The sequence below is a fragment of the Suillus bovinus genome, assembly GCF_016758785.1.
Source record: "Suillus bovinus strain UH-Sbo-P2 chromosome Unknown EDB93scaffold_110, whole genome shotgun sequence".
NCBI classification, from domain to species: domain Eukaryota; kingdom Fungi; phylum Basidiomycota; class Agaricomycetes; order Boletales; family Suillaceae; genus Suillus; species Suillus bovinus.
In genome coordinates this window covers 60,513-78,319 of record NW_024542166.1, presented here as the reverse complement: position 1 = coordinate 78,319, position 17,807 = coordinate 60,513, and the positions used below count along the sequence as shown (strand labels likewise).

At 47.4% G+C, this 17,807-nt stretch overlaps 6 protein-coding genes across 6 annotated transcripts; 2 read left to right on the top strand and 4 right to left on the bottom strand.

Moving 5' to 3' along the window:
* Positions 1 to 90: 90 nt before the first annotated feature.
* EDB93DRAFT_106379 (uncharacterized protein) lies at positions 91 to 1,835 on the bottom strand. The gene is made up of 3 exons (XM_041444868.1): positions 1,676 to 1,835; positions 1,086 to 1,629; positions 91 to 1,034 (listed from the first exon to the last, which is right to left on the bottom strand). The coding sequence occupies exons 1-3, from the start codon at positions 1,743 to 1,745 to the stop codon at positions 308 to 310; spliced, it is 1,341 nt and encodes a 446-aa protein (XP_041301938.1). The 5' UTR covers positions 1,746 to 1,835; the 3' UTR covers positions 91 to 307.
* A 1,323-nt stretch (positions 1,836 to 3,158) lies between these two features.
* Positions 3,159 to 3,834, bottom strand: EDB93DRAFT_1108544 (uncharacterized protein; the record flags this gene model as incomplete). Its single annotated transcript, XM_041447851.1, has 5 exons — positions 3,159 to 3,221; positions 3,280 to 3,340; positions 3,401 to 3,474; positions 3,538 to 3,642; positions 3,697 to 3,834. 5 exons carry the CDS (start codon positions 3,832 to 3,834, stop codon positions 3,159 to 3,161), a joined length of 441 nt encoding a protein of 146 aa, XP_041301937.1.
* Positions 3,835 to 7,234: 3,400 nt separating this feature from the next.
* On the top strand, positions 7,235 to 8,846 carry EDB93DRAFT_1332172 (mitochondrial carrier protein RIM2). Its single transcript, XM_041455238.1, has 5 exons — positions 7,235 to 7,289; positions 7,345 to 7,475; positions 7,537 to 7,719; positions 7,783 to 8,347; positions 8,395 to 8,846. Exons 2-5 carry the CDS (start codon positions 7,387 to 7,389, stop codon positions 8,599 to 8,601), a joined length of 1,044 nt encoding a protein of 347 aa, XP_041301936.1. The 5' UTR covers positions 7,235 to 7,289; positions 7,345 to 7,386; the 3' UTR covers positions 8,602 to 8,846.
* Positions 8,847 to 9,171: 325 nt separating this feature from the next.
* Positions 9,172 to 10,675, bottom strand: EDB93DRAFT_1234304 (MipD protein). Its single transcript, XM_041451328.1, has 6 exons — positions 10,593 to 10,675; positions 10,278 to 10,546; positions 10,029 to 10,222; positions 9,888 to 9,976; positions 9,685 to 9,834; positions 9,172 to 9,628 (listed from the first exon to the last, which is right to left on the bottom strand). Exons 1-6 carry the CDS (start codon positions 10,647 to 10,649, stop codon positions 9,323 to 9,325), a joined length of 1,065 nt encoding a protein of 354 aa, XP_041301935.1. The 5' UTR covers positions 10,650 to 10,675; the 3' UTR covers positions 9,172 to 9,322.
* A 21-nt stretch (positions 10,676 to 10,696) lies between these two features.
* On the top strand, positions 10,697 to 12,463 carry EDB93DRAFT_105001 (mitochondrial carrier). The gene is made up of 14 exons (XM_041444668.1): positions 10,697 to 10,917; positions 10,969 to 10,979; positions 11,029 to 11,092; positions 11,146 to 11,310; positions 11,365 to 11,489; positions 11,542 to 11,576; positions 11,631 to 11,641; positions 11,690 to 11,778; positions 11,826 to 11,856; positions 11,911 to 12,013; positions 12,067 to 12,098; positions 12,167 to 12,176; positions 12,228 to 12,274; positions 12,324 to 12,463. The coding sequence occupies exons 1-14, from the start codon at positions 10,803 to 10,805 to the stop codon at positions 12,350 to 12,352; spliced, it is 867 nt and encodes a 288-aa protein (XP_041301934.1). The 5' UTR covers positions 10,697 to 10,802; the 3' UTR covers positions 12,353 to 12,463.
* A 111-nt stretch (positions 12,464 to 12,574) lies between these two features.
* EDB93DRAFT_1095170 (uncharacterized protein) lies at positions 12,575 to 17,632 on the bottom strand (the record flags this gene model as incomplete). The annotated part of the gene is made up of 20 exons (XM_041446668.1): positions 12,575 to 12,810; positions 12,864 to 13,008; positions 13,067 to 13,271; positions 13,334 to 13,440; positions 13,488 to 13,578; positions 13,627 to 13,774; positions 13,835 to 13,912; positions 13,966 to 14,071; positions 14,122 to 14,506; positions 14,565 to 14,717; positions 15,378 to 15,555; positions 15,638 to 15,987; positions 16,040 to 16,146; positions 16,203 to 16,293; positions 16,344 to 16,533; positions 16,590 to 16,643; positions 16,692 to 16,804; positions 16,853 to 17,233; positions 17,285 to 17,437; positions 17,499 to 17,632. The coding sequence occupies 20 exons, from the start codon at positions 17,630 to 17,632 to the stop codon at positions 12,575 to 12,577; spliced, it is 3,405 nt and encodes a 1,134-aa protein (XP_041301933.1).
* Between the last annotated feature and the right edge of the window lie 175 nt (positions 17,633 to 17,807).

The following is a 17,807-nucleotide window of genomic DNA, read 5'->3' as shown; positions in this document are numbered from 1 at the left end:
TTTGAGAGGTAGTTATAGAGTCACGCAGCGAGACCTTGGACTTTTATATTCATTGATAGCGGACAGTGGACCTTGTTTTCTGTGTTCCTTCGCATATACATACAAATTTGATAATGTAGTACTGCTTGATGGCGGTGGTATATATTGAGATCTAGACGGTATAACGGCGACTTTAGGAGAGATCATGAATCATCCGCTCTGCGCTTTTTAGATTTTTTGGGCCGGGTTTCACCTTCCTCTGCATTTACTTGATTATCAGACTTTGATTTCTTTTTCTTATCATCTTTCCGCCACTTCCTCTCAGACTCTAAGCTTTCTTCGGATTCTTCCACAACAGCCGGTGGAGCAAGATCATATGGTTCCGCACTTTTCGCTTTCGCCTTGCGTTCCTCTTTCCGTTTCTTCTTTTCCGCCTTAGCATTGTTGGGCATCTCGACGCCTGCCCTCGCGACCACATCAACCACCTCTGCGTCCCGCTTTTTCTTTCTTCTTTTCTCTGCATTTTGCGTTGCTGTCTCTCAGTCATCTCTTTATCCCCGGAAATATCTGTTGAAGGTGTCGTTATCGGTTCGGGAGGTTGAATTATACTCTGTATAGCGGAGGATGCCATCTGAACAACAGTGGCATGTGATGAGGAGGATGTATTGAAGAACTGGGCGACCACGTTCGAAGAGCCACCTTCTCCAAAGCTACGGCCTGCACCGAGTCCAATTCGCGGTTGATCTACGTCGTCTCGAGAAGGGGCACTAGAGCCAATCCCTCCCCGAGAAATGCTGCCGTCGTTATTCGTAGCTGGGGTATTAGAGCCAGATTTCGCTCCAAGTTTTTCCTTGAAATAGTCTGCGACGCTCTTGGTCGACGTTGTGAGCTTCTCGAGGGTGAGGTCGCTGTCTGCAGGTGTGACTGGGGTCAGAGAACCGGAAGGAGTAGTAGATGAAATGGATGAAGGAGTCGGTGCGATCCCGAGAATTTCAGAGATGGCAGCTGCTGATTTGTTGGCAAGGCGTTTAGCAGCTTGTATGCGAGCACGGTGGCTAAGAGAGGTAGTCAGCATCAAAAATTGTATTTATCATAAATAAACGCACGCCATAGGACGTCCCTTTGGTCTTGTTTGCAGAATGGGTGACACGATATCTGGGGATGGGGCAGGAGGATCGATATGCTGAGAAGTGGCTTTTGATGCATCTGCTGCAGGTGAATCTTCGACATCTTCATCCTGGCGCTGGTCTCTCTTCCGTTTCTTCTTCTTTTCTTTTCCGTCCTCGGCATGTCCCCCTTCCTTTCGCTTTCGCTTCTTCTCTTTCTTCGGTGATTGGTCCGGTTCCTTGTCCTCTTCAGAGTTTGCGTTCGCTGCAGGGTGCTCAGGCCGGACAAATTCTCCTAGTACATGCTTAGAGGCAGAATCTTGACCATCCTGCGCGTTAAGCCTCTGCAGCAAAGCCTCGAATTCCTTATTCTGTTTCCACGCGATACCATGCGGGTCTTTCTGATGAGCGGCGCCAATCCCGAGCATATCAAGCTTTTGAGAGACCTTAAGATGGGATTTCATGCCATCGCCTGAGGCGCCTAGACCTTTTGAGGGGTCCCAGCCGAGCTTGGACATGTAAGATTGGCCAAAGCGAGCTGCATCTGTGGAGAGGTAAGGATGGTGTTCGGAAGTAAAGTGGTGACTTGCCATCTGCCCATGATAAGTTTCGTGGGTCATTTGGAATGCGTTGTTTTTCCTTTCTGCCGGCCAGCCCCATTGTCTCGTCAAGTGCTATCAGGCAACCGCCAACATATACTTGACTGAACGGTATGCTAGCGCCAAATCACTGCAAGATGGAATACGATTTTTTTTCCTTTTTTGGCAGGTCAGTTTTACATAACGCATGCATTTGAAGACTCGGAGTTCTCAGTCTGGTCCATACTCGCTTTTTCAATTAGATTTTTCTGAATCATATGGATCTCTGCTGATCAACACATACTTAGTGCAAAGGTGGCAGGAGTGTGATACAGGACAAGCAGTGACGTTGCTATTCCTTTTTATTTTCACAACTAGTAACTAATATCACACTGCACCTGCAGAACGCAACCGTGTACGCACGATCTCCGCATTCAAATTAGAATTGTCAATTCCTCAACTTCCGAATATATTGTCCCACTTCCTTTTTACCCAACTCAATTGAGTTTTACTCCGTTTTTACTTGTCCACCTTGATCTGCCTTCAGTAGTAAGGAAACAAAGTACAAAAAGCACAAGATAAGTTGGTCTATAGTTAAATTTTTGCTTATTGAACGAGAAAATTTGAAAGCAAGTAAGGTAAGGAATCGGGCGTTTTACTGATGTATCTCCCTCCCTCCTCCTCATCACGGACCTGCATCGTACGTTCAACTCCAGCACACATCTCACTAATTATGAATTGACATACTGCGCTTTAGTGTACTTTACCCCGAACGAAAACCAGAATGTATACGAACATGCAGTTAAGTTGCCCCATCGATGAGTGCTTACCGTCGTTTACAGAAATGCTGGATGGTTATTAAGATCTACTCATGTACATGTACAGCACATTTTGCATGCACATACTTGCTGAACGTTGCTCTGTCCTCTCACGAGTTCGAGTACCTCACTTGCTTGCTCTGAATGTATGTCCCCTTTTCCTCAGATATACACATGCTCCTTATCCTATTCATTCGGTCTTTTTTGCGCGCAGAATATATGCGCTCTGGAATAATAGTTTCACACTCAAAGCCGTGTTATTCGCTTGCTTCGCGAGTCCCCTTAGCTTCGCCATACTCCGAGCTCGTGGTAAACGCAGTACAGGCTGTGGCAATTGCATTTGTCACCGTTGATGTTGCCGCTGTCAACGCCTCACATCGTTCGCGCCCACCTATTACCACTACTCGCGCGTATTCGCTCCACTCTCATATTTACAAGTTGCCGAATATTTTCGAGGCCGAAAGGCAGCAGAAAGGGCGGTATTGCAGACAAGGACGAAACTGCTGGTGATTTACAAACATACAGCACAGGAATACCTAAACGGCAAGTCGACACAATGAAGCTTCTGTTACATCATGAAATTCTTGATCCAAAACGAGGACGAAAAGGAGACATGGGACTGTTGCATGCAACCTGTCGCAAGCCACTTTGAAAGCAAACAAGGGCTGCGGCTTTCCTTACATATCCTGCACCGTCCAAAGCTGCCTCTCGTCACTGTCATCAGGGACAGCGAGCTTGAGCTACAAAATACGAATCGTGAGTTATTTCGTCCGGCGCATAACGAGCTTGAAGCCATACCTGGGTGTAATTTTGGTTGTCCGGGAGGACGACGACCAAATCCCCCTCGTGGCCTTTGATGCTGTGGGTAGATAAGTGACTTGTAGGAAAGTGTGTTACGGTTCTCCGCCGCATCACTCACATGTATTGGCCCATGTCGTTCTGTTTGACCAGCGTCCACTTGGTGGCGATGTGGCTGCTGACGACCCCTTGGTTCTGCAAATCCAAAAAATAGTAAGTCACAACAGTCCACTATGGCAGCAAGCATGCATTTCTTACAAGAATCTCTGGCTCAGCCCTGATATATTTTCCGGTTCCGTTGTTGGTTATATGGGTTGTGAACTTATTGCCGTCAGCATTGTTGTCGATGACCTCTACGAGCCACTACGCTGATCATGAGCCTGCACGGTGTGAGTCAAGGAACGAATGAAGACTTACACGCTGGTGCGGGTTTGTGTTCTGGCTGTCGAATTCATAGCCGATGATGGGAGTGCCATCAGCGCTGACGCCGTTCTGCAAGTCAATGACCTGGTTGGGGAACTTGACGTTAAAGATGACGCGAGTGCCACTGATCATGGTAAGATGAGCTATGAGTTGAAGTAGTAAATGTAGGTTGGGAGTTGGGAGGTTACCGCTGAACACGACAGCCTTTATATGCTGGGGGATGGTCATGAGTTCAAGCTCAGTCCAAACCATGGACATACACATACACGAACGTTTGAATATTATCTGGCGTTTATACTCGTATAAGGGCATGCATCAATTAGGCTGGCTTCTATCTGGATCCTTGTGTAATTGGGCGCGAGTCACTTACATGATTTTCTCTAAGGGTCAGCTGCAGGAGGTAGTATGGCGTCTGATTAGTAGGATGTCAATCTCCTAGATAACATCTTGCGCCCTATTTTACTTGTGTGCTTCCACTTCATAGTATCTAGTTCCGATTGGTTCATCTTTCGATACTGCAATGTTGTTCCTCATCTAAGATAATTAGCGCTCCTATTTTCATTTGTCTAGATCCGTAGTATCAACGGCTTGCCTCGTTAGGCAGGCTGGTCACCAGTCTAATCCGTAACCTACTTTATGTTGAGTTCCTCACTCATTATTCCTCCGGACTCAGTGTGACCTAATAAGTTGAACCGCTCTCGAACACCTGACACAGCGGGGAAACTGACATTTTACCACCTATTGGTGAAATCACATCCGAAAGGTATTCTGGAGTGCTCTAGAACGCTCTAGGCTAGGTCTGTAATGAGGTCCAGTTCTGCTTTTGATTGAGAGGCAAAGTGTTGAAACCCCCGATGTGTGAGTGTCCGTCATCCCTAGCTTCTCCACGTCGCAATTTGTACAATCCGAGCCAGGCCCAGGCTCTCATACATCGAAATCTTCAGGATCGTACAGGTGCCGAGACGTAGCCTGCAGGCACCACACTTCTAGCTGAGCGTTGTCGTAATTTTCCTTTCATTCGTTTTTTCGACCTACCTATGACATCCGAGTCGAGCTACGCATCCTTCAAACTCTCGCTCATTATCCTTCTCGTTCCTTGCTCAGAACAAGAAATTGTGCCTAGTAAAGGTTGGAATTTTTTTCAATCATATGGCCAAGATTAAGCGGACGGAAACTGCCTGAGAACTCAACGTTACAACAGGCGCCAGATACTCAAAATGAACAAGGCGGAGAACTGAGGAATCAGCGACAGAATGGCCGCTGGGCTTGGCTGAAAAATAAACACGTAAAAGGGGCATACACTGATCATCGATTATCTTATCACGAGTTCGTCCTACTCCAGTGCACGTGCGTTGTGTTGCGTTTCGAACATTCTCTTCGCTTTCTATCACATCATTAAGAAACATATATCACTCAGCTGTTGGTTCCTCTCTCATCAAAAATTTCCAAATGATGGAAGCTCCTTTATGTCAACGTGCGTTCTCTGCAAATATTTGGGCTTCGCGAGTTTGAGCACTAGTACTTCTTCAGGGAGTTCAACGGATCCATCCAGAGATCTTTTGCCTAGTCTTGCTGCCATGTTACATAACTCAAGGATTATGTTGAGACCAGTGTTGGCTGAATTCAGATCTCCGCGCCTAATTACAAGTGATTGACGTGTATGCGCTTCAAGTTGGGTAATCGAGTAGCTATATGAGGAATTCAACACGGGCTATGACAAATCAAAATAGGAGATAACTTAGGTAAAAGTGTGGAGGAATAACGATGCGGTAAAGATGGACCAATTGGAACTCGACATCCATGGAGTAATGACAATAGATCTATAGGAGATATTACATATTAATGTCCGGGGCCACTGACATGACGGATAGTCACACTGGCCGAATTTACAGTCCGCCCGGCAGACATTCGCGAACTTCGGTGCGATTAATTGATCGTAATAGTACCTGCAACTTCAAGTTGTGAGCAAGAAAGGTAGTAGACCTAGTCTTGAACCCAAACACCATGATATTCTGTGGCCCGGGGAAGGGTAGTAAGAATACACGCCTACTACACACCTGGTTTCCTAACAAGTAGTAATATTGCAGTGGCATGGGCGCCAAGACCAGTGAAGCTTGAGGTTTGTAGCAGGCTGTGACCGGGGCATTTTATGCACATAAGCTTATACAACCTTTGATGAAGTCGGTGGACGAGTACTACCTTGATCTCATCAAGCGATATGGATTCGGGACTGCAAGATCATCATCGATGTTCTGAGTTTGAGGTGAATTTCATTTCCTATAGTTCATCATTCCGCCATCTGCCGGGCAGAAGTGGTTTGGCAGAACCGGCCGGTAGCACATTCTGCCTACAGAGTCACACCAACCTGTTAATGATATATGCGAATTGCAACAAGGAAGTAACAAACGAGAAAAATGGTATGAGATATCGCCCGACCACAGATCAAAATATCAACAGGAATGAGCTTCGACTCTCGTATTATGATGCAAGTAACAATTCTGCCAAATCGATCAGAACTGACAATAATGGTATAAAAGCTGGTCGTCGACCTACAGTGTTTCCCCATCCTCAGAGATATCATTTGAGAACTCCCTCATAAGATTCCATATTACCTCGTATAGAATCCGTTTATCCATGCTCGTCGTTGTCATTGCTTTGAAAGCATCTATGGTTGCGGGTGCGAAATGTGCGTCCCAAGGAAAATATTGCTCAAAAAAGAGCGAATACTGCGATAACATGGATTGTTGGAATCCTGGCGTGAGGTTGCTATGTAGCCAGGATTCAATCATGACTCACCTGCGCGCTTAGAATGGTGGAATGCCGAATTGCCGCCCATGGTCCGGTGGAAATTGAGTCGGCAGTTCAAGCAGCATATCGCGACAGTGACTCCAGGCGAGTAAAAACGAGTGCAGACAAGCCCAGACGAATGTAGACAGGCCCATATGGGTACAAACGAGTGCAGGCAAGTCCAAGGGAGTGAAAACGAATGAAGACAAATTCAAACGAGTACAGACAAACCCAGACGAATGAACTTGAAGCCGAGTGCAAGAAATTAAAAACAAGCAGTAGAAAGATATAAATAAAAACATACCTGTATTAGTACAGTGTCACCAGCACTATTCTCCATCATCAACTTGCGCACAGGGTGGGCAATTGATAGCAAGTCGTGACAAAGAAGAATTGTGATACATTGCCAGTACTAGTCAAACCCGTGACGCGGGTACGGGTAGGGTAGGGGTACCACTACATTCGAGAATTAAATTAGATAGTCTGGACCAGGTTCACGAACCACTTTGAATTCTGTTGGAACTTCGTGATGATGCGCGAGCAGTTTCAATGTTGTTCAAGATCAACTGTGCCAGTATTATTGAACGCTGCCCATCTTGGTCTCATTAGCACTTTGTCTCACCTACTATTCAATCGTCTTGACCGAAAGCCAGTGGCACACGGCGAAGTTTCAGTACTTCCAGAGGCATCCAGACTCCAGAGGCGAAGTTCCCCCAGCTGGGATAGTTTTCCGACTTCCGAAGGCCGACTCGCCTGCGAGCCTCCCCTTCCCACGGGCCACGACCAAATTTTCCCCTAAGGTTTTTTTTCAAGTACCACGTGACCTGTAATAGCCCGTCGCTAAAATTGCCCAAGTTCTTACTTGCTCATAACTGGAATATTCGCTAGATCGATACCATGGCTGGTGTACCCTCAACCTCGACAAACCCAACTTCATCCAGTAATCTTCTGCCATCAAGATCATGGCAACACTTCATAGCCGGAGGGTAAGCTCACGCTTCGTATGCGTACAATATGGTTTCTTGACGTGTTTTCTTGACGTGTTAGTCTGGGTGGAATGTGCGGCGCAATTGTCACGAGCCCATTTGATGTTGTCAAGACGCGGTTGCAGTCTAGTCTCTTTAGGGAAAAACACACTTCAGTCGGGGTCGTAGGGGGTGGTGTTGCGGCGCTCCCGCAGCGTTCAGGTGGTTTGCTGTGGAATTTTGTTGAGACTGGACATATTCTACGGTACGTGCAATTACCGTTCCTAACACATAATTAAATGTTGAAGTTGTCTCGCCATTCATTTAGTGACATATACCGGGACGAGTCTCCAAGAGCGCTTTTCAAAGGCCTTGGACCAACTCTAGTCGGTGTCATACCCGCTCGTTCGATCAATTTCTACACGTACGGTAACGGCAAGCAAATCATTGCAAATCATTTTAACCACGGACAAGAAAACTCTTATGTACACCTTGCCGCAGCTGCAACTGCTGGTATTGTAACGGGGACGATAACAAATCCCATATGGGTTGTCAAGACGCGCCTGCAGCTTATAGCATCGGCACGTCGACATTCATCCTCATTCGCAAGTGCAAGTTCAGGAGCAACCGCTGGACCTTCACGCGCCTTTGGAAGCAGTTACAAAATGATCACCCAAATCTTCCGTGAGGAGGGCATTAAAGGCTTTTACAAGGGCTTGAGTGCGAGCTATTTGGGTGTGACAGAGGGCACCATTCAATGGGTGCTCTATGAGCGCCTGAAAAGGTTATCCGCAGGCACTGAAGGTCGTGAAGGTATGGCCGAGTGGTTTGGGATGCTTGGCAGTGCGGGGACTGCGAAGTGTGTTGCTAGTTTGATCACATATCCCCATGAGGTGCGTCTTTAGGCCAGTAAGCACATTTTTTGCCTCATGCAGCCCAGGTTCTACGGACACGACTACGACAACCGTCTGTGAACGGCGTCGTGAAGTATACTGGTCTGTGGCAAACGCTGCGGATCGTCATCGCCGAAGAGGGAGCCCGCTCCCTTTATGGTGGACTGAGTGCGCATCTAATGCGTGTCGTCCCTAACGCAGCGGTGATGTACTCGATATATGAGGGCATCTTGCGATGGGGCAAGCACAATTAAGTCTCCGGCTCAGGATCCATCCTTCGATAACTAAACTATGTTTAAATTCATCTTTTAACCTAGATATCTACACCTTACCAACCTCCCCGCACCCCCGCAATTCTCGCATCATATCATATCTTACATCCAATCGTACATAATTTTCACATACATTTGTATACAGTGTCTGCGTGTTGTCCAAAAATTCCGATAAGGCTAAGAATCTAGGGGTATTCGCAACTCAGAATTCTCATCCTTAAAATTGCCGACGGTGTCGAGACTTCTTGGTCTTATTGTGCTCAGTGTTTTGCTTGTCTATCAACTCATGGCCGTCTGCATTAACATCTGCACGTGTACGAAATGCGTGAACGTCCTAGTAGAATGTATGGCTGGACCGCTCTTACGAAGTTCGGCTATGTTCTTTTTCTGTTATTACCGCTGGGCTGGGCAAGGCCACACGTTTCTCATGCTCTCTATCGCCTTCCCGTTGTCCTATACTACGTTTGGACTCGCGAAACCCGAAGTTGCAGAGCGCAGCCAGTTTTCGGCGCTCTTTGTCTCATTACTCAGTCCTTAGCACTCACAACCTGGGGACCTGAGTACAGGGTGCAGGTGGTACTGCGCTCAGTATTATCTGATAAACTGCTCGTCAATTTAAATCAGCGAGCCACCGATATCTGATCAATATTCGATAGTGGGAAACCTGTCTCGTGGATAATGAACCGAACAAAAAATGATAATGTTACAGCTTCATGGAACCCTTCCCTGCGATGTCGCTAGCACCCAGGGTGGTCCACCAATTATTGCTAGCAGTCTTGACTGCAGTTTTCGATTTCGTCTGTGGTATCCGTTTCACTATTGTAGAAAGTCCAGAACTGACGCCCTTCCTCCCCCTGCCCAGTGGGGTAGGCGTAGCTAGTTCAATATTCTCGACACGTTTCCGTTTATTGGACGCACCAGTCCCAGGTGCGGGCAAAGGTTTGAATCCCTTTTCCCACTCTTTACGGTGTAGTCGGAACACGGCCATCGTTGCCCTAGCGTCTGTGACCTGCCCGAGTGTCACGATGAAAATTAGTTCAGGGGCTAGTGCGATAGGAGACTTACACTGGAGTGCTCCCCTCCCTGGATAACAACATCGAGTTCTTGTTTTACGAGGTTGCGAAGAGCAGGGCGTTTACTACTGGTTACGTTGTGTTTTGCTGCCAAGCGTTGCGTATCCCGTATGCATGGACCCGGGTGCGATAGTAATAGAACCTGAGGGCTTATCAGTGAGCTACAGGAATAGGGACACATATATTAAACCTAACCTTGAGATCGTTATGCACAGCGTGTCCCACTATGATGCGATCCTTGGTCAAAGCCGCGACTGTTTTCTGCACCTCCTCGAATCGCTTAGCTAGAGGTGACATTAGCTCGACCACATGGTGCAGAAAGTAAAACCTACCTACCTCTAACCATATCCGAGGGACGTATCCCACTCCACTTAGTCCGATAATCTACAACACGTTCCTTCTGCTTCACGAACTCATCCAGTTGAACTGCGCCCCAATAATTAACAATACTAACGCGCGCAAGCGACGACTCCTCGCCGTCGATGCCCACGCCTACCATCTCGCAATCGATTGCGAGGTATTTTCCTGGACTAGCCATCAAATGAGATTCCATACAGACTCCCCGTTTGCGTAAAAATGACCCACTCTGACTGGGTAGACGTATACTCTAGTCGTCCGAAAATCATCATGCGCAGTGTCGCAAGAGACTCGCCATTTTTAGTTTCTCGGGTCGTAAAGTCGACAGCGAGTTCGGGATTGATAGTTGAAGTTGAAGTTCCTCTTTTAAATGCGGAAGTAGATTGATCTTGTGAGGAAACATAGGTCAAGTCTGGAGACTCCTGTGATCGGTCGAGCTTCCGTCGTTTATGGGGTGGACCGTCTTGCTCTGGCTTTTTGCCCTTCCGAAATGCCTGCTACAGAAATCAAGATTGCGAAGAAAAGTTTCGGTGGGAGACTTACTTTTTTCGTAGATGCCTTTGCAGCAGATGCACTCATAGCTGGCAAGCTATGTTGCATAGTAGGAAGTCTTATCTTGACCCAGCGTGTGACTTTGCAGCCGCTATAATCACGTCAGTCTCAAGCACGTCTTCTCAACCTTCCAATATGATTATGTACATACATAACTAGTCTTCTGCCGCCCTCCATCGTCTCCAGACCGATTACCCAAACATGCCTTACCTCTCAACCGTAAATGATTTAGTCGCTGGCAGCGTCGGCGGCGCCGCTCAAGTCCTTGTAGGCCAACCACTTGATACTGTCAAGACACGCGCACAAATCGCTCCGAGTCAGTTAACCGTCCGTGATAAAATGTCTGATACTGAGCTATAAGTTGCAGAGGGAATGTTTGTATGTGAATACATAGGTTTAGAGTTGGACAGCTCACGGGCCAGCTTAGAAAGGACCTATGGATGTTCTTGCACAAACTGTTCGAAAAGAGGGTTTCTTTGCGCTATACAAAGGTTAGCATTAGACATGACGTGTTGCGTTATTCTGAAAGCTCATTCTACTCCAGGGATGGCCAGCCCCCTTCTTGGAATCGCTGGGGTCAACTCCTTGCTATTTGCCTCATACGTGTACTCTAAACGTATCGTTTCACCATTCCCACAGCTCTCCTTGAAGGAGATCGCCATGGCAGGAGCAATGGCTGGAGCTGCAAATGCTATTCTTGCCAGTCCAGGTTTGTTGCACATTCGCTTTCGCAACTCAAGCATTTCAACATCTTGTTATCCAGTCGAGATGTTTAAAGTTCGCATGCAAGGCCAATACGGCGCTGCCACCGACAAGAAACTCAGAGATGTCGCAAAGGAGATGTGGAGAGACTGGGGCTTTCGGAAAGGTGTCATGAGAGGCTACTGGGTATCCGCAAATATCACGTTCTTGTAGCAAATTTGGCTGACCAGTATTGCAGGTTACAGTTGCGAGAGAGATACCAGCATATGCAGGGTATTTCATCCTTATTTGTATTGGCAAGGAGTCCTGACATTGAGGGTGATCTAGATTTTACACAGGTAACGATCTCGGCGCTCATGGGCACCTCCTTGTCTAACTTCATGTAGCGTTTGAATTTTCGAAGCGACAGTTTCAGAGGCAATATGGGGATAAAGTCCCCGTTTGGGCCCTTCTTGCTAGTGGTTCAACTGGCGGAGTATGTCGCACGATCTGATTACTTTACAATATCTTGACACTCTGCAGCTCGCATACTGGCTATCTTGCTACCCATTAGGCAAGTTACGGAGCGCAGTTGATGAGGCTCTTACCTATATTAACTTCTTGGTAGATGTGATAAAGTCTCGCATCCAGTTGCGCCAGACACCGCCGACTGGCAAGCCCTGGAAATATATGACCAATGAAATCAGGATGGTTATAGCCGAATCAGGAATGTAAGACTGCCTCCTCCTGGTATTCGCATTTCTTTTGACAAACACGCCGCTAGAACGGGGCTTTTCCGCGGTCTGTCGCCATCGCGTGAGTGAAACAAATTATTTAATGCGCACGTCATGGGACTCATTATGATGATTCCTGTATCGCATCAGTGCTAAGAACGTTAGGGTGTTCTTGTTTTTACACGTCTTGAGATACTGACAACTTCACCAGCATACCCGCTGGAGCGAGCACATTTGCGGCGTTCGAGTTGACTCGAGGTGAGTCGAAAGTTCTCGATCACGCAATGCACTACTAATGACTCCATAGAATTTCTCACGGAGTCCACAGGAGCTTAAGGTCAAGATACATTTGAAACACACGTACAATATGCGAGTGAAATGCTACTAATACAATGATCCCTCGGAAACATGAATATCTGGCGTGCGACTCAAGATGCCTCATTGGATAGCTTGCTAGGCTGTCTCGACCACTTGATCGAATACGACAGTGGCTGGTGACCTATCCAATATCCGTGCAGTTAATGCCATAAGTCAAAGGGTTGCTTTTCTTACCTTTGTTCAATCCCCTAGACGTCGCAGGTGCATCAATACCATACATCTTGGCACAAGATCACGAGAGGCACTTACATCCTCTTTCCAAGAAAGTTGCGCCTGTAGCTCCGTCAGGCCAAACATGAGGATGATACTAAACTCTTGGCGATAGAACTGCAGTCCAGCATAACCCCGTCGCGGGCTGATGCTGCTTGCCACTTTCGACGTGTCCGCATGCACATTGCATAAGGTCGAGAACATGCCTGGGTCCCCTGAGGATCAGCGATGCGCGGCATTTGGAAATCATCACACGCACTTGGTTCCGAATCTGTCCATCGTGGATTGGGGTTGTCACCCCTGTAGCATACGATCTCCGTGGCAATCATATTGCATGCAGAGCGATCTACTACCTCCGTAATAAAACTCTTGCTGAACTCTTTTGTCTCGGATACAGCCGTGCCCTGCAATGTGTGTATCAGTGATTCCTCATATGCATAACATGCGATAACAAGTCGTCACCTTGGCCAGAATTGTACTAAATGCATTAGGCAGGACTGTCCTGCCTGATGGGCGTGGGACAGCCATGCTGGCACGCAGCTTGTGTTGAGGATCGTTCCTGTCGAATTGTGTCGCACAGCGTGTACCATACGTGAACTTGGCGACACGTGCAGAGACACGATGATCCAGGAAAAATGCTACGGCCCCATCCGCCACCGCCTTAGCCCTATGGATAGTCCAACTCACTGGTCACCTTGGTCAGCTTCCTTCTGGAAAAGGAACACGCACGTATGGCTGTCAGGTCGACAAAAATCGAATCCCAATGGTTTTAAATGGTCTTGTAGTCTCAGGAAGAGCCATTCACTAGCTGCGAAACCACCGACGAGGAAAACGGTCTTAGGTTTTTTCAGTTAAGTGGAACAGGCAAAGGAAAGAGTCTGACGTTGATAGTCCTGGTTGCAGCATGGCGCTGCTCTTCGATCGCTTCGATTATAGCCACTGCAGATGGCTCGAATAACGTCGCTACATCGGACCTGAAGGGATATGAGAAATTTGGATTGATGGATGATAGGTATCCTGACCCCATCAACTTTAACTGCCCAGATCTGATGTTGAAACTAGGGTCCTTGTCTTTGATGGTACCAAATTTGATGTATGCTGGGTCGTTCTCATTTCCGAATCGTTGCTTTGTTGTTGAATCAAAAATCGCAGCCATATGAGAAACCATATCTTCGCCTCCGTACTGTGATCCACGGAGTTTCTCTGCAGCCCATAAGCAAACATGCACACTATAGGACAACGCTAATACACTACCTCGGAGCATTGTCTTGGCCCTACGGCTTACGAAGATGGATCCTTGTAAGCGACCTAGAAAATTTTGTTAAAATAATAACATGATTAGTTGTGTTGATCAGACTTACACTCTGCAGGTGCGATCTCCTCGAAGGATGGCGCTGCTGTCATGTGATATGCACTGACATCGATCGTTCCTCCACCAGCGTCGACAATAATGATACCCTCGTCATTCTGAAAACTCTGGTAAGCTTCTTGCCTAGATAGCCTATCTCAAGCCTTACTTGAAATCCGTTGGCAGTGAGACCACTACCAAGGCAATAGTGAAGACTCGCCTCGCCCTCGGTGACGAGATGGATCCTTGACCAGCCTTCTGGCGTATCGGGTACAAGCCCCGCCATGATTGCTGCATTGCGGATCTGCATCTGTTGCGGCCCCTCCCATCCATTCGGGTGGCTAAGCACAAACTCGGTCGTATGCTCGACAGAGCGCAGCATGTCCGCACCGGTTGAATGCGAATCTTCAATGTACTTCTTGGCGCACTGATGCAGGTAGTGCATGAAGTCAGCGAGGACTTGGACGGCAGTCTTGTTCTGCGGGAGGGCCGGGATGTCTTGGTCTGTGACGTGAGAAGATGCCATAGTTCTAGGACGAAGATGAAGCTTCCACCTTTGTACGAATGAGGGTCAGTAAGCTATGCGAGAACTGGTGGATTGTGGAAACCAACCATTCCAGCTTCACCCATCCGTTATCGTCAATTTCCTCTTCGATATGTTCTTGCGTTGCTTCGGCTCCTACAGCGCGCACAGTGCCACTTGGGTCGTAGCATATGATGGACGGTATTTTGGAATCTCCTCCGACGTGTTCTTGGGCTGGGAATCTGTGTCCAAGTAAGTAAATAATTCTGCAGCACTTTGAAACGCTGTCGCACCTATTTACGCCCTGGATAACAGGAACTTGCCCAGGATCGAGGAAACAGTAAGAGACACCACTGAATGTCGTCCCGACATCAAACGCGAAGACAAGCTTGCGACACGAGCCAGTGAATGCTTGTCGAGGTGGCATGTCTTAGTTGCGTAAGATACGCATAGGTCACATCTATTATAAACACTCCTCAATGGGCTACACGAGGCAGCGTGACCCTCGTTCCTTCATTTATGATTTAGCACATGTTTTGTGGCATGTATGATTCAAGGTTTGATCAGTATCAGTCTGTGGGCACACAGGAGACTGATGAAGAACTTCTAATACTAATGTAACCCTCATGGATCATATTATATTGTGCAATTTTGACATGTTTGGCAATTCGAAAGTACTTATACCCATAAATAGGAGCGTACAATTACAACCTCGGGAAGCCACAGGATGCTGCGGACCTACTGCACAGCACGAGAGTGAGGTGGCTCTATAGAATGTTTATGCTAGGCTTCTTCCTGCTCATCGTCGTAAACTACTACCGCTGGAGTTCTGTGAATGGAAATCAGAATTGTGAAATGAACATGTCAGGATGTGAACTTGCCGTATTTCCTCCCCCTGAAACGCACAGATTAGGCTAGCGATGCTACCAGGAAACTGATGACTTACCCCGTCTTCCCAGCTTATCCCAGCCTTCAATTCTGTCAACCCGAAGAGAAGAATGACTTTGATCTCCATCGCATAATACGTGGAACCTTCGGCGGAACGCTTGGGTGTGAGTTTCTCGGCAATTTTCGATGTGTCTGCATGGATGGTGCATAACGTTGAGAATAAGCCTAGTTCATCCGGTAAATATCAGTATAATTGGCAAAAATTTGTGACTACTTCGCTCTGTATCCATCCAATCCGGTTTGGGGAGAAGGCCCTTGTACGACATGATACCGACATCGATTTGGTTACATGCTGCTTGATTGTACCGTCGGATAGCGAATGTCTCACTGAACTCTTGCTGCTCAGAGACCCGTGTTCCTTTGGTCAGTATGGATGAAAATGCACGAGGCAGAGCAAGAATTCCCGAGGCGCTTCGGAAAACTTGCTTTTGCCTAGCACGATGCTCCATATCAAATGGGTTAAATGGGACGCTGCACTCAGTGCCGTATGTGAAACGGGTCACACGGGACGATACCAGATGATCAATGAAATAGGACACGGCACCATCTGCAACAGCTTTATTGCTAAAGCGTCCGTAAGCGCATGCGAGGATTTTTGTCAGTTGTTGGCGCTCACCAATGGTTGTCTGGTCGACTGAAGCTAATACCAAGCGACTGGAAGTACGTTTGTAACTTGGCGAACATCCAGTCGCTCGCAGCAAAGCCTCCGACAAAAAATACAAACTTCATGTGATACGTCAGTTAGCACTTTGCGATTAAGCGCAGTGGTGTCAACTTACTGTGATCGGTGTGCCTGCAGCCTTTCTTTGAGTTTCGAAAGCTTCTATGATGCTGCTGATGGAGGGTTCAAAGAGTTTTGCTACGTCTTGTCTTTTTAGTAACAGCACGTTAGATATAATGGTTGCGAAATGGGAAACTACAAGACTTGCCCGCTCAATTTAAGCTGACCGTTACGGATATCGTGCTGAGGATCTTTGTCGCGGACAGTACCGAACTTGATATATGACGGGTCTTCCGGGTTGCGGAATCTGAGTTTGGCAGTGCTGTCAAAGATGTCTGTCATTTGCTGGACTAAATCCGGTGTACCGAAACGACTGCCGGATAGTTTTCCTGTTAAGTCAGATCAACAAGGACGCGACATAGCTAACACGAACATGCTGTCAAACCTTGAATAAGACCGTGAGCACGACGAGTCACGAATACAGAACCCTGGAGTCGACCTAAGGAGTGGAGAGTGAGACATATTCCAACAATCACACGTCACTTACATTCGGCTGCAGCAATCTCCTCGATCAGTGTCGGGGATAAAGTCATTGAGTAGGCACTAAGATCGAGTGTTCCTCCTCCTGCATCGATGACGACAACGCTTTGGCTGGGTGAGCTGTCATCATCATCGCCATCTTCAGATGCAAGTATCGGTGTCTTCGACAATGCATCCGAGGCCAGGATATTAGCGACACAGAAATGCAAACTCGCTTCTCCTTCGGTCAGCAAATGGACACGTGCCATGCCTTCTTCTGTGCTTGGAATAAGACCGCCAAGGACGGCAGCTAGCCTCATCTGCTTCTGCTGCGGGCCCTCCCAGCCGTTTGGATGTGTAAGGACAAATTCGATGCGGTTCTCGAGTGACCGCCAAAGATTAGATCCGCTTGGATGAGTCTCCTCGATATAGCTGCGTGCACAACGAAAGAGATATTGCATGAAGTCGCCAAGCACCTCGACGGGATTTTTGCCTCGCGGAAGTGGTGGGACGTCATCGTCGGTGATATGGTTGGCGGCCAAATTTCTGGTCCGAAGATGCAATTTCCACCTAAATGTTTAGTGTAGTTAATTTACGAATTCCAGTGTTCGCAAAACAAACCATTCGAGCTTCATCCATCCTTCGTCCTCAGCCCTTTCGATGACATGTTCCTGTCGTGCTTCAGCACCGATAGCACGGGCAATTCCATTTGAATCGTAGTAGAGTATAGAGGGTATTTTCGAATTCCCTCCGCTGTGCTCTTGGGCTGGATATCTGATATTCGTAATGATCGGCGATAAAGCAGGTGTGCTGTGTTATCGTGAGGAAAACTGACCTGGTGACAGGCTCAATCTTTGGAACTTCTCCAGGATCAAGTATACAGTAGGAAATTGCACTGTATGTGGTGCCAACATCAAAGGCAAGGACCAATTTGCGGACTGGTCCACGATACGGCTGACGGGGAAGCATTTCTTGCGTAACTGAATGATGATGTCGTACGTTGCTCACACCATCTTATACCTCATGGTAGAGGCCGCATGGATGCTTATCCATTCACGATAGTTAGTATCCATTCACGACTTTCACCATCTCACCTACAACGTTTAATCTAATATAGGAATAACAGGGTGTCAGTCTTGAGGCC

What these genes read in the sequence shown, in the direction of transcription:
- EDB93DRAFT_106379 (XM_041444868.1), bottom strand. Translation starts at nt 1,745, where the DNA reads ATGGGGCTGGCCGGCAGAAAGGAAAAACAACGCATTCCAAATGACCCA. An exon ending in AAACTTATCATGGGCAGATG is followed by an intron (nt 1,630 to 1,675) that starts GCAAGTCACCAC and finishes ACCTCTCCACAG; the next exon opens with ATGCAGCTCGCTTTGGCCAA. An exon ending in CCAAAGGGACGTCCTATGGC is followed by an intron (nt 1,035 to 1,085) that starts GTGCGTTTATTT and finishes TACCTCTCTTAG; the next exon opens with CCACCGTGCTCGCATACAAG.
- EDB93DRAFT_1332172 (XM_041455238.1), top strand. Translation starts at nt 7,387, where the DNA reads ATGGCTGGTGTACCCTCAACCTCGACAAACCCAACTTCATCCAGTAAT. An exon ending in CAACACTTCATAGCCGGAGG is followed by an intron (nt 7,476 to 7,536) that starts GTAAGCTCACGC and finishes TTGACGTGTTAG; the next exon opens with TCTGGGTGGAATGTGCGGCG. An exon ending in GAGACTGGACATATTCTACG is followed by an intron (nt 7,720 to 7,782) that starts GTACGTGCAATT and finishes CCATTCATTTAG; the next exon opens with TGACATATACCGGGACGAGT.
- EDB93DRAFT_1234304 (XM_041451328.1), bottom strand. Translation starts at nt 10,649, where the DNA reads ATGCAACATAGCTTGCCAGCTATGAGTGCATCTGCTGCAAAGGCATCT. An exon ending in TATACGTCTACCCAGTCAGA is followed by an intron (nt 10,223 to 10,277) that starts GTGGGTCATTTT and finishes TTTGATGGCTAG; the next exon opens with TCCAGGAAAATACCTCGCAA. An exon ending in TCCCTCGGATATGGTTAGAG is followed by an intron (nt 9,977 to 10,028) that starts GTAGGTAGGTTT and finishes TGTCACCTCTAG; the next exon opens with CTAAGCGATTCGAGGAGGTG.
- EDB93DRAFT_105001 (XM_041444668.1), top strand. Translation starts at nt 10,803, where the DNA reads ATGCCTTACCTCTCAACCGTAAATGATTTAGTCGCTGGCAGCGTCGGC. An exon ending in TGCTATTCTTGCCAGTCCAG is followed by an intron (nt 11,311 to 11,364) that starts GTTTGTTGCACA and finishes CTTGTTATCCAG; the next exon opens with TCGAGATGTTTAAAGTTCGC. An exon ending in GCTATCTTGCTACCCATTAG is followed by an intron (nt 11,857 to 11,910) that starts GCAAGTTACGGA and finishes ACTTCTTGGTAG; the next exon opens with ATGTGATAAAGTCTCGCATC.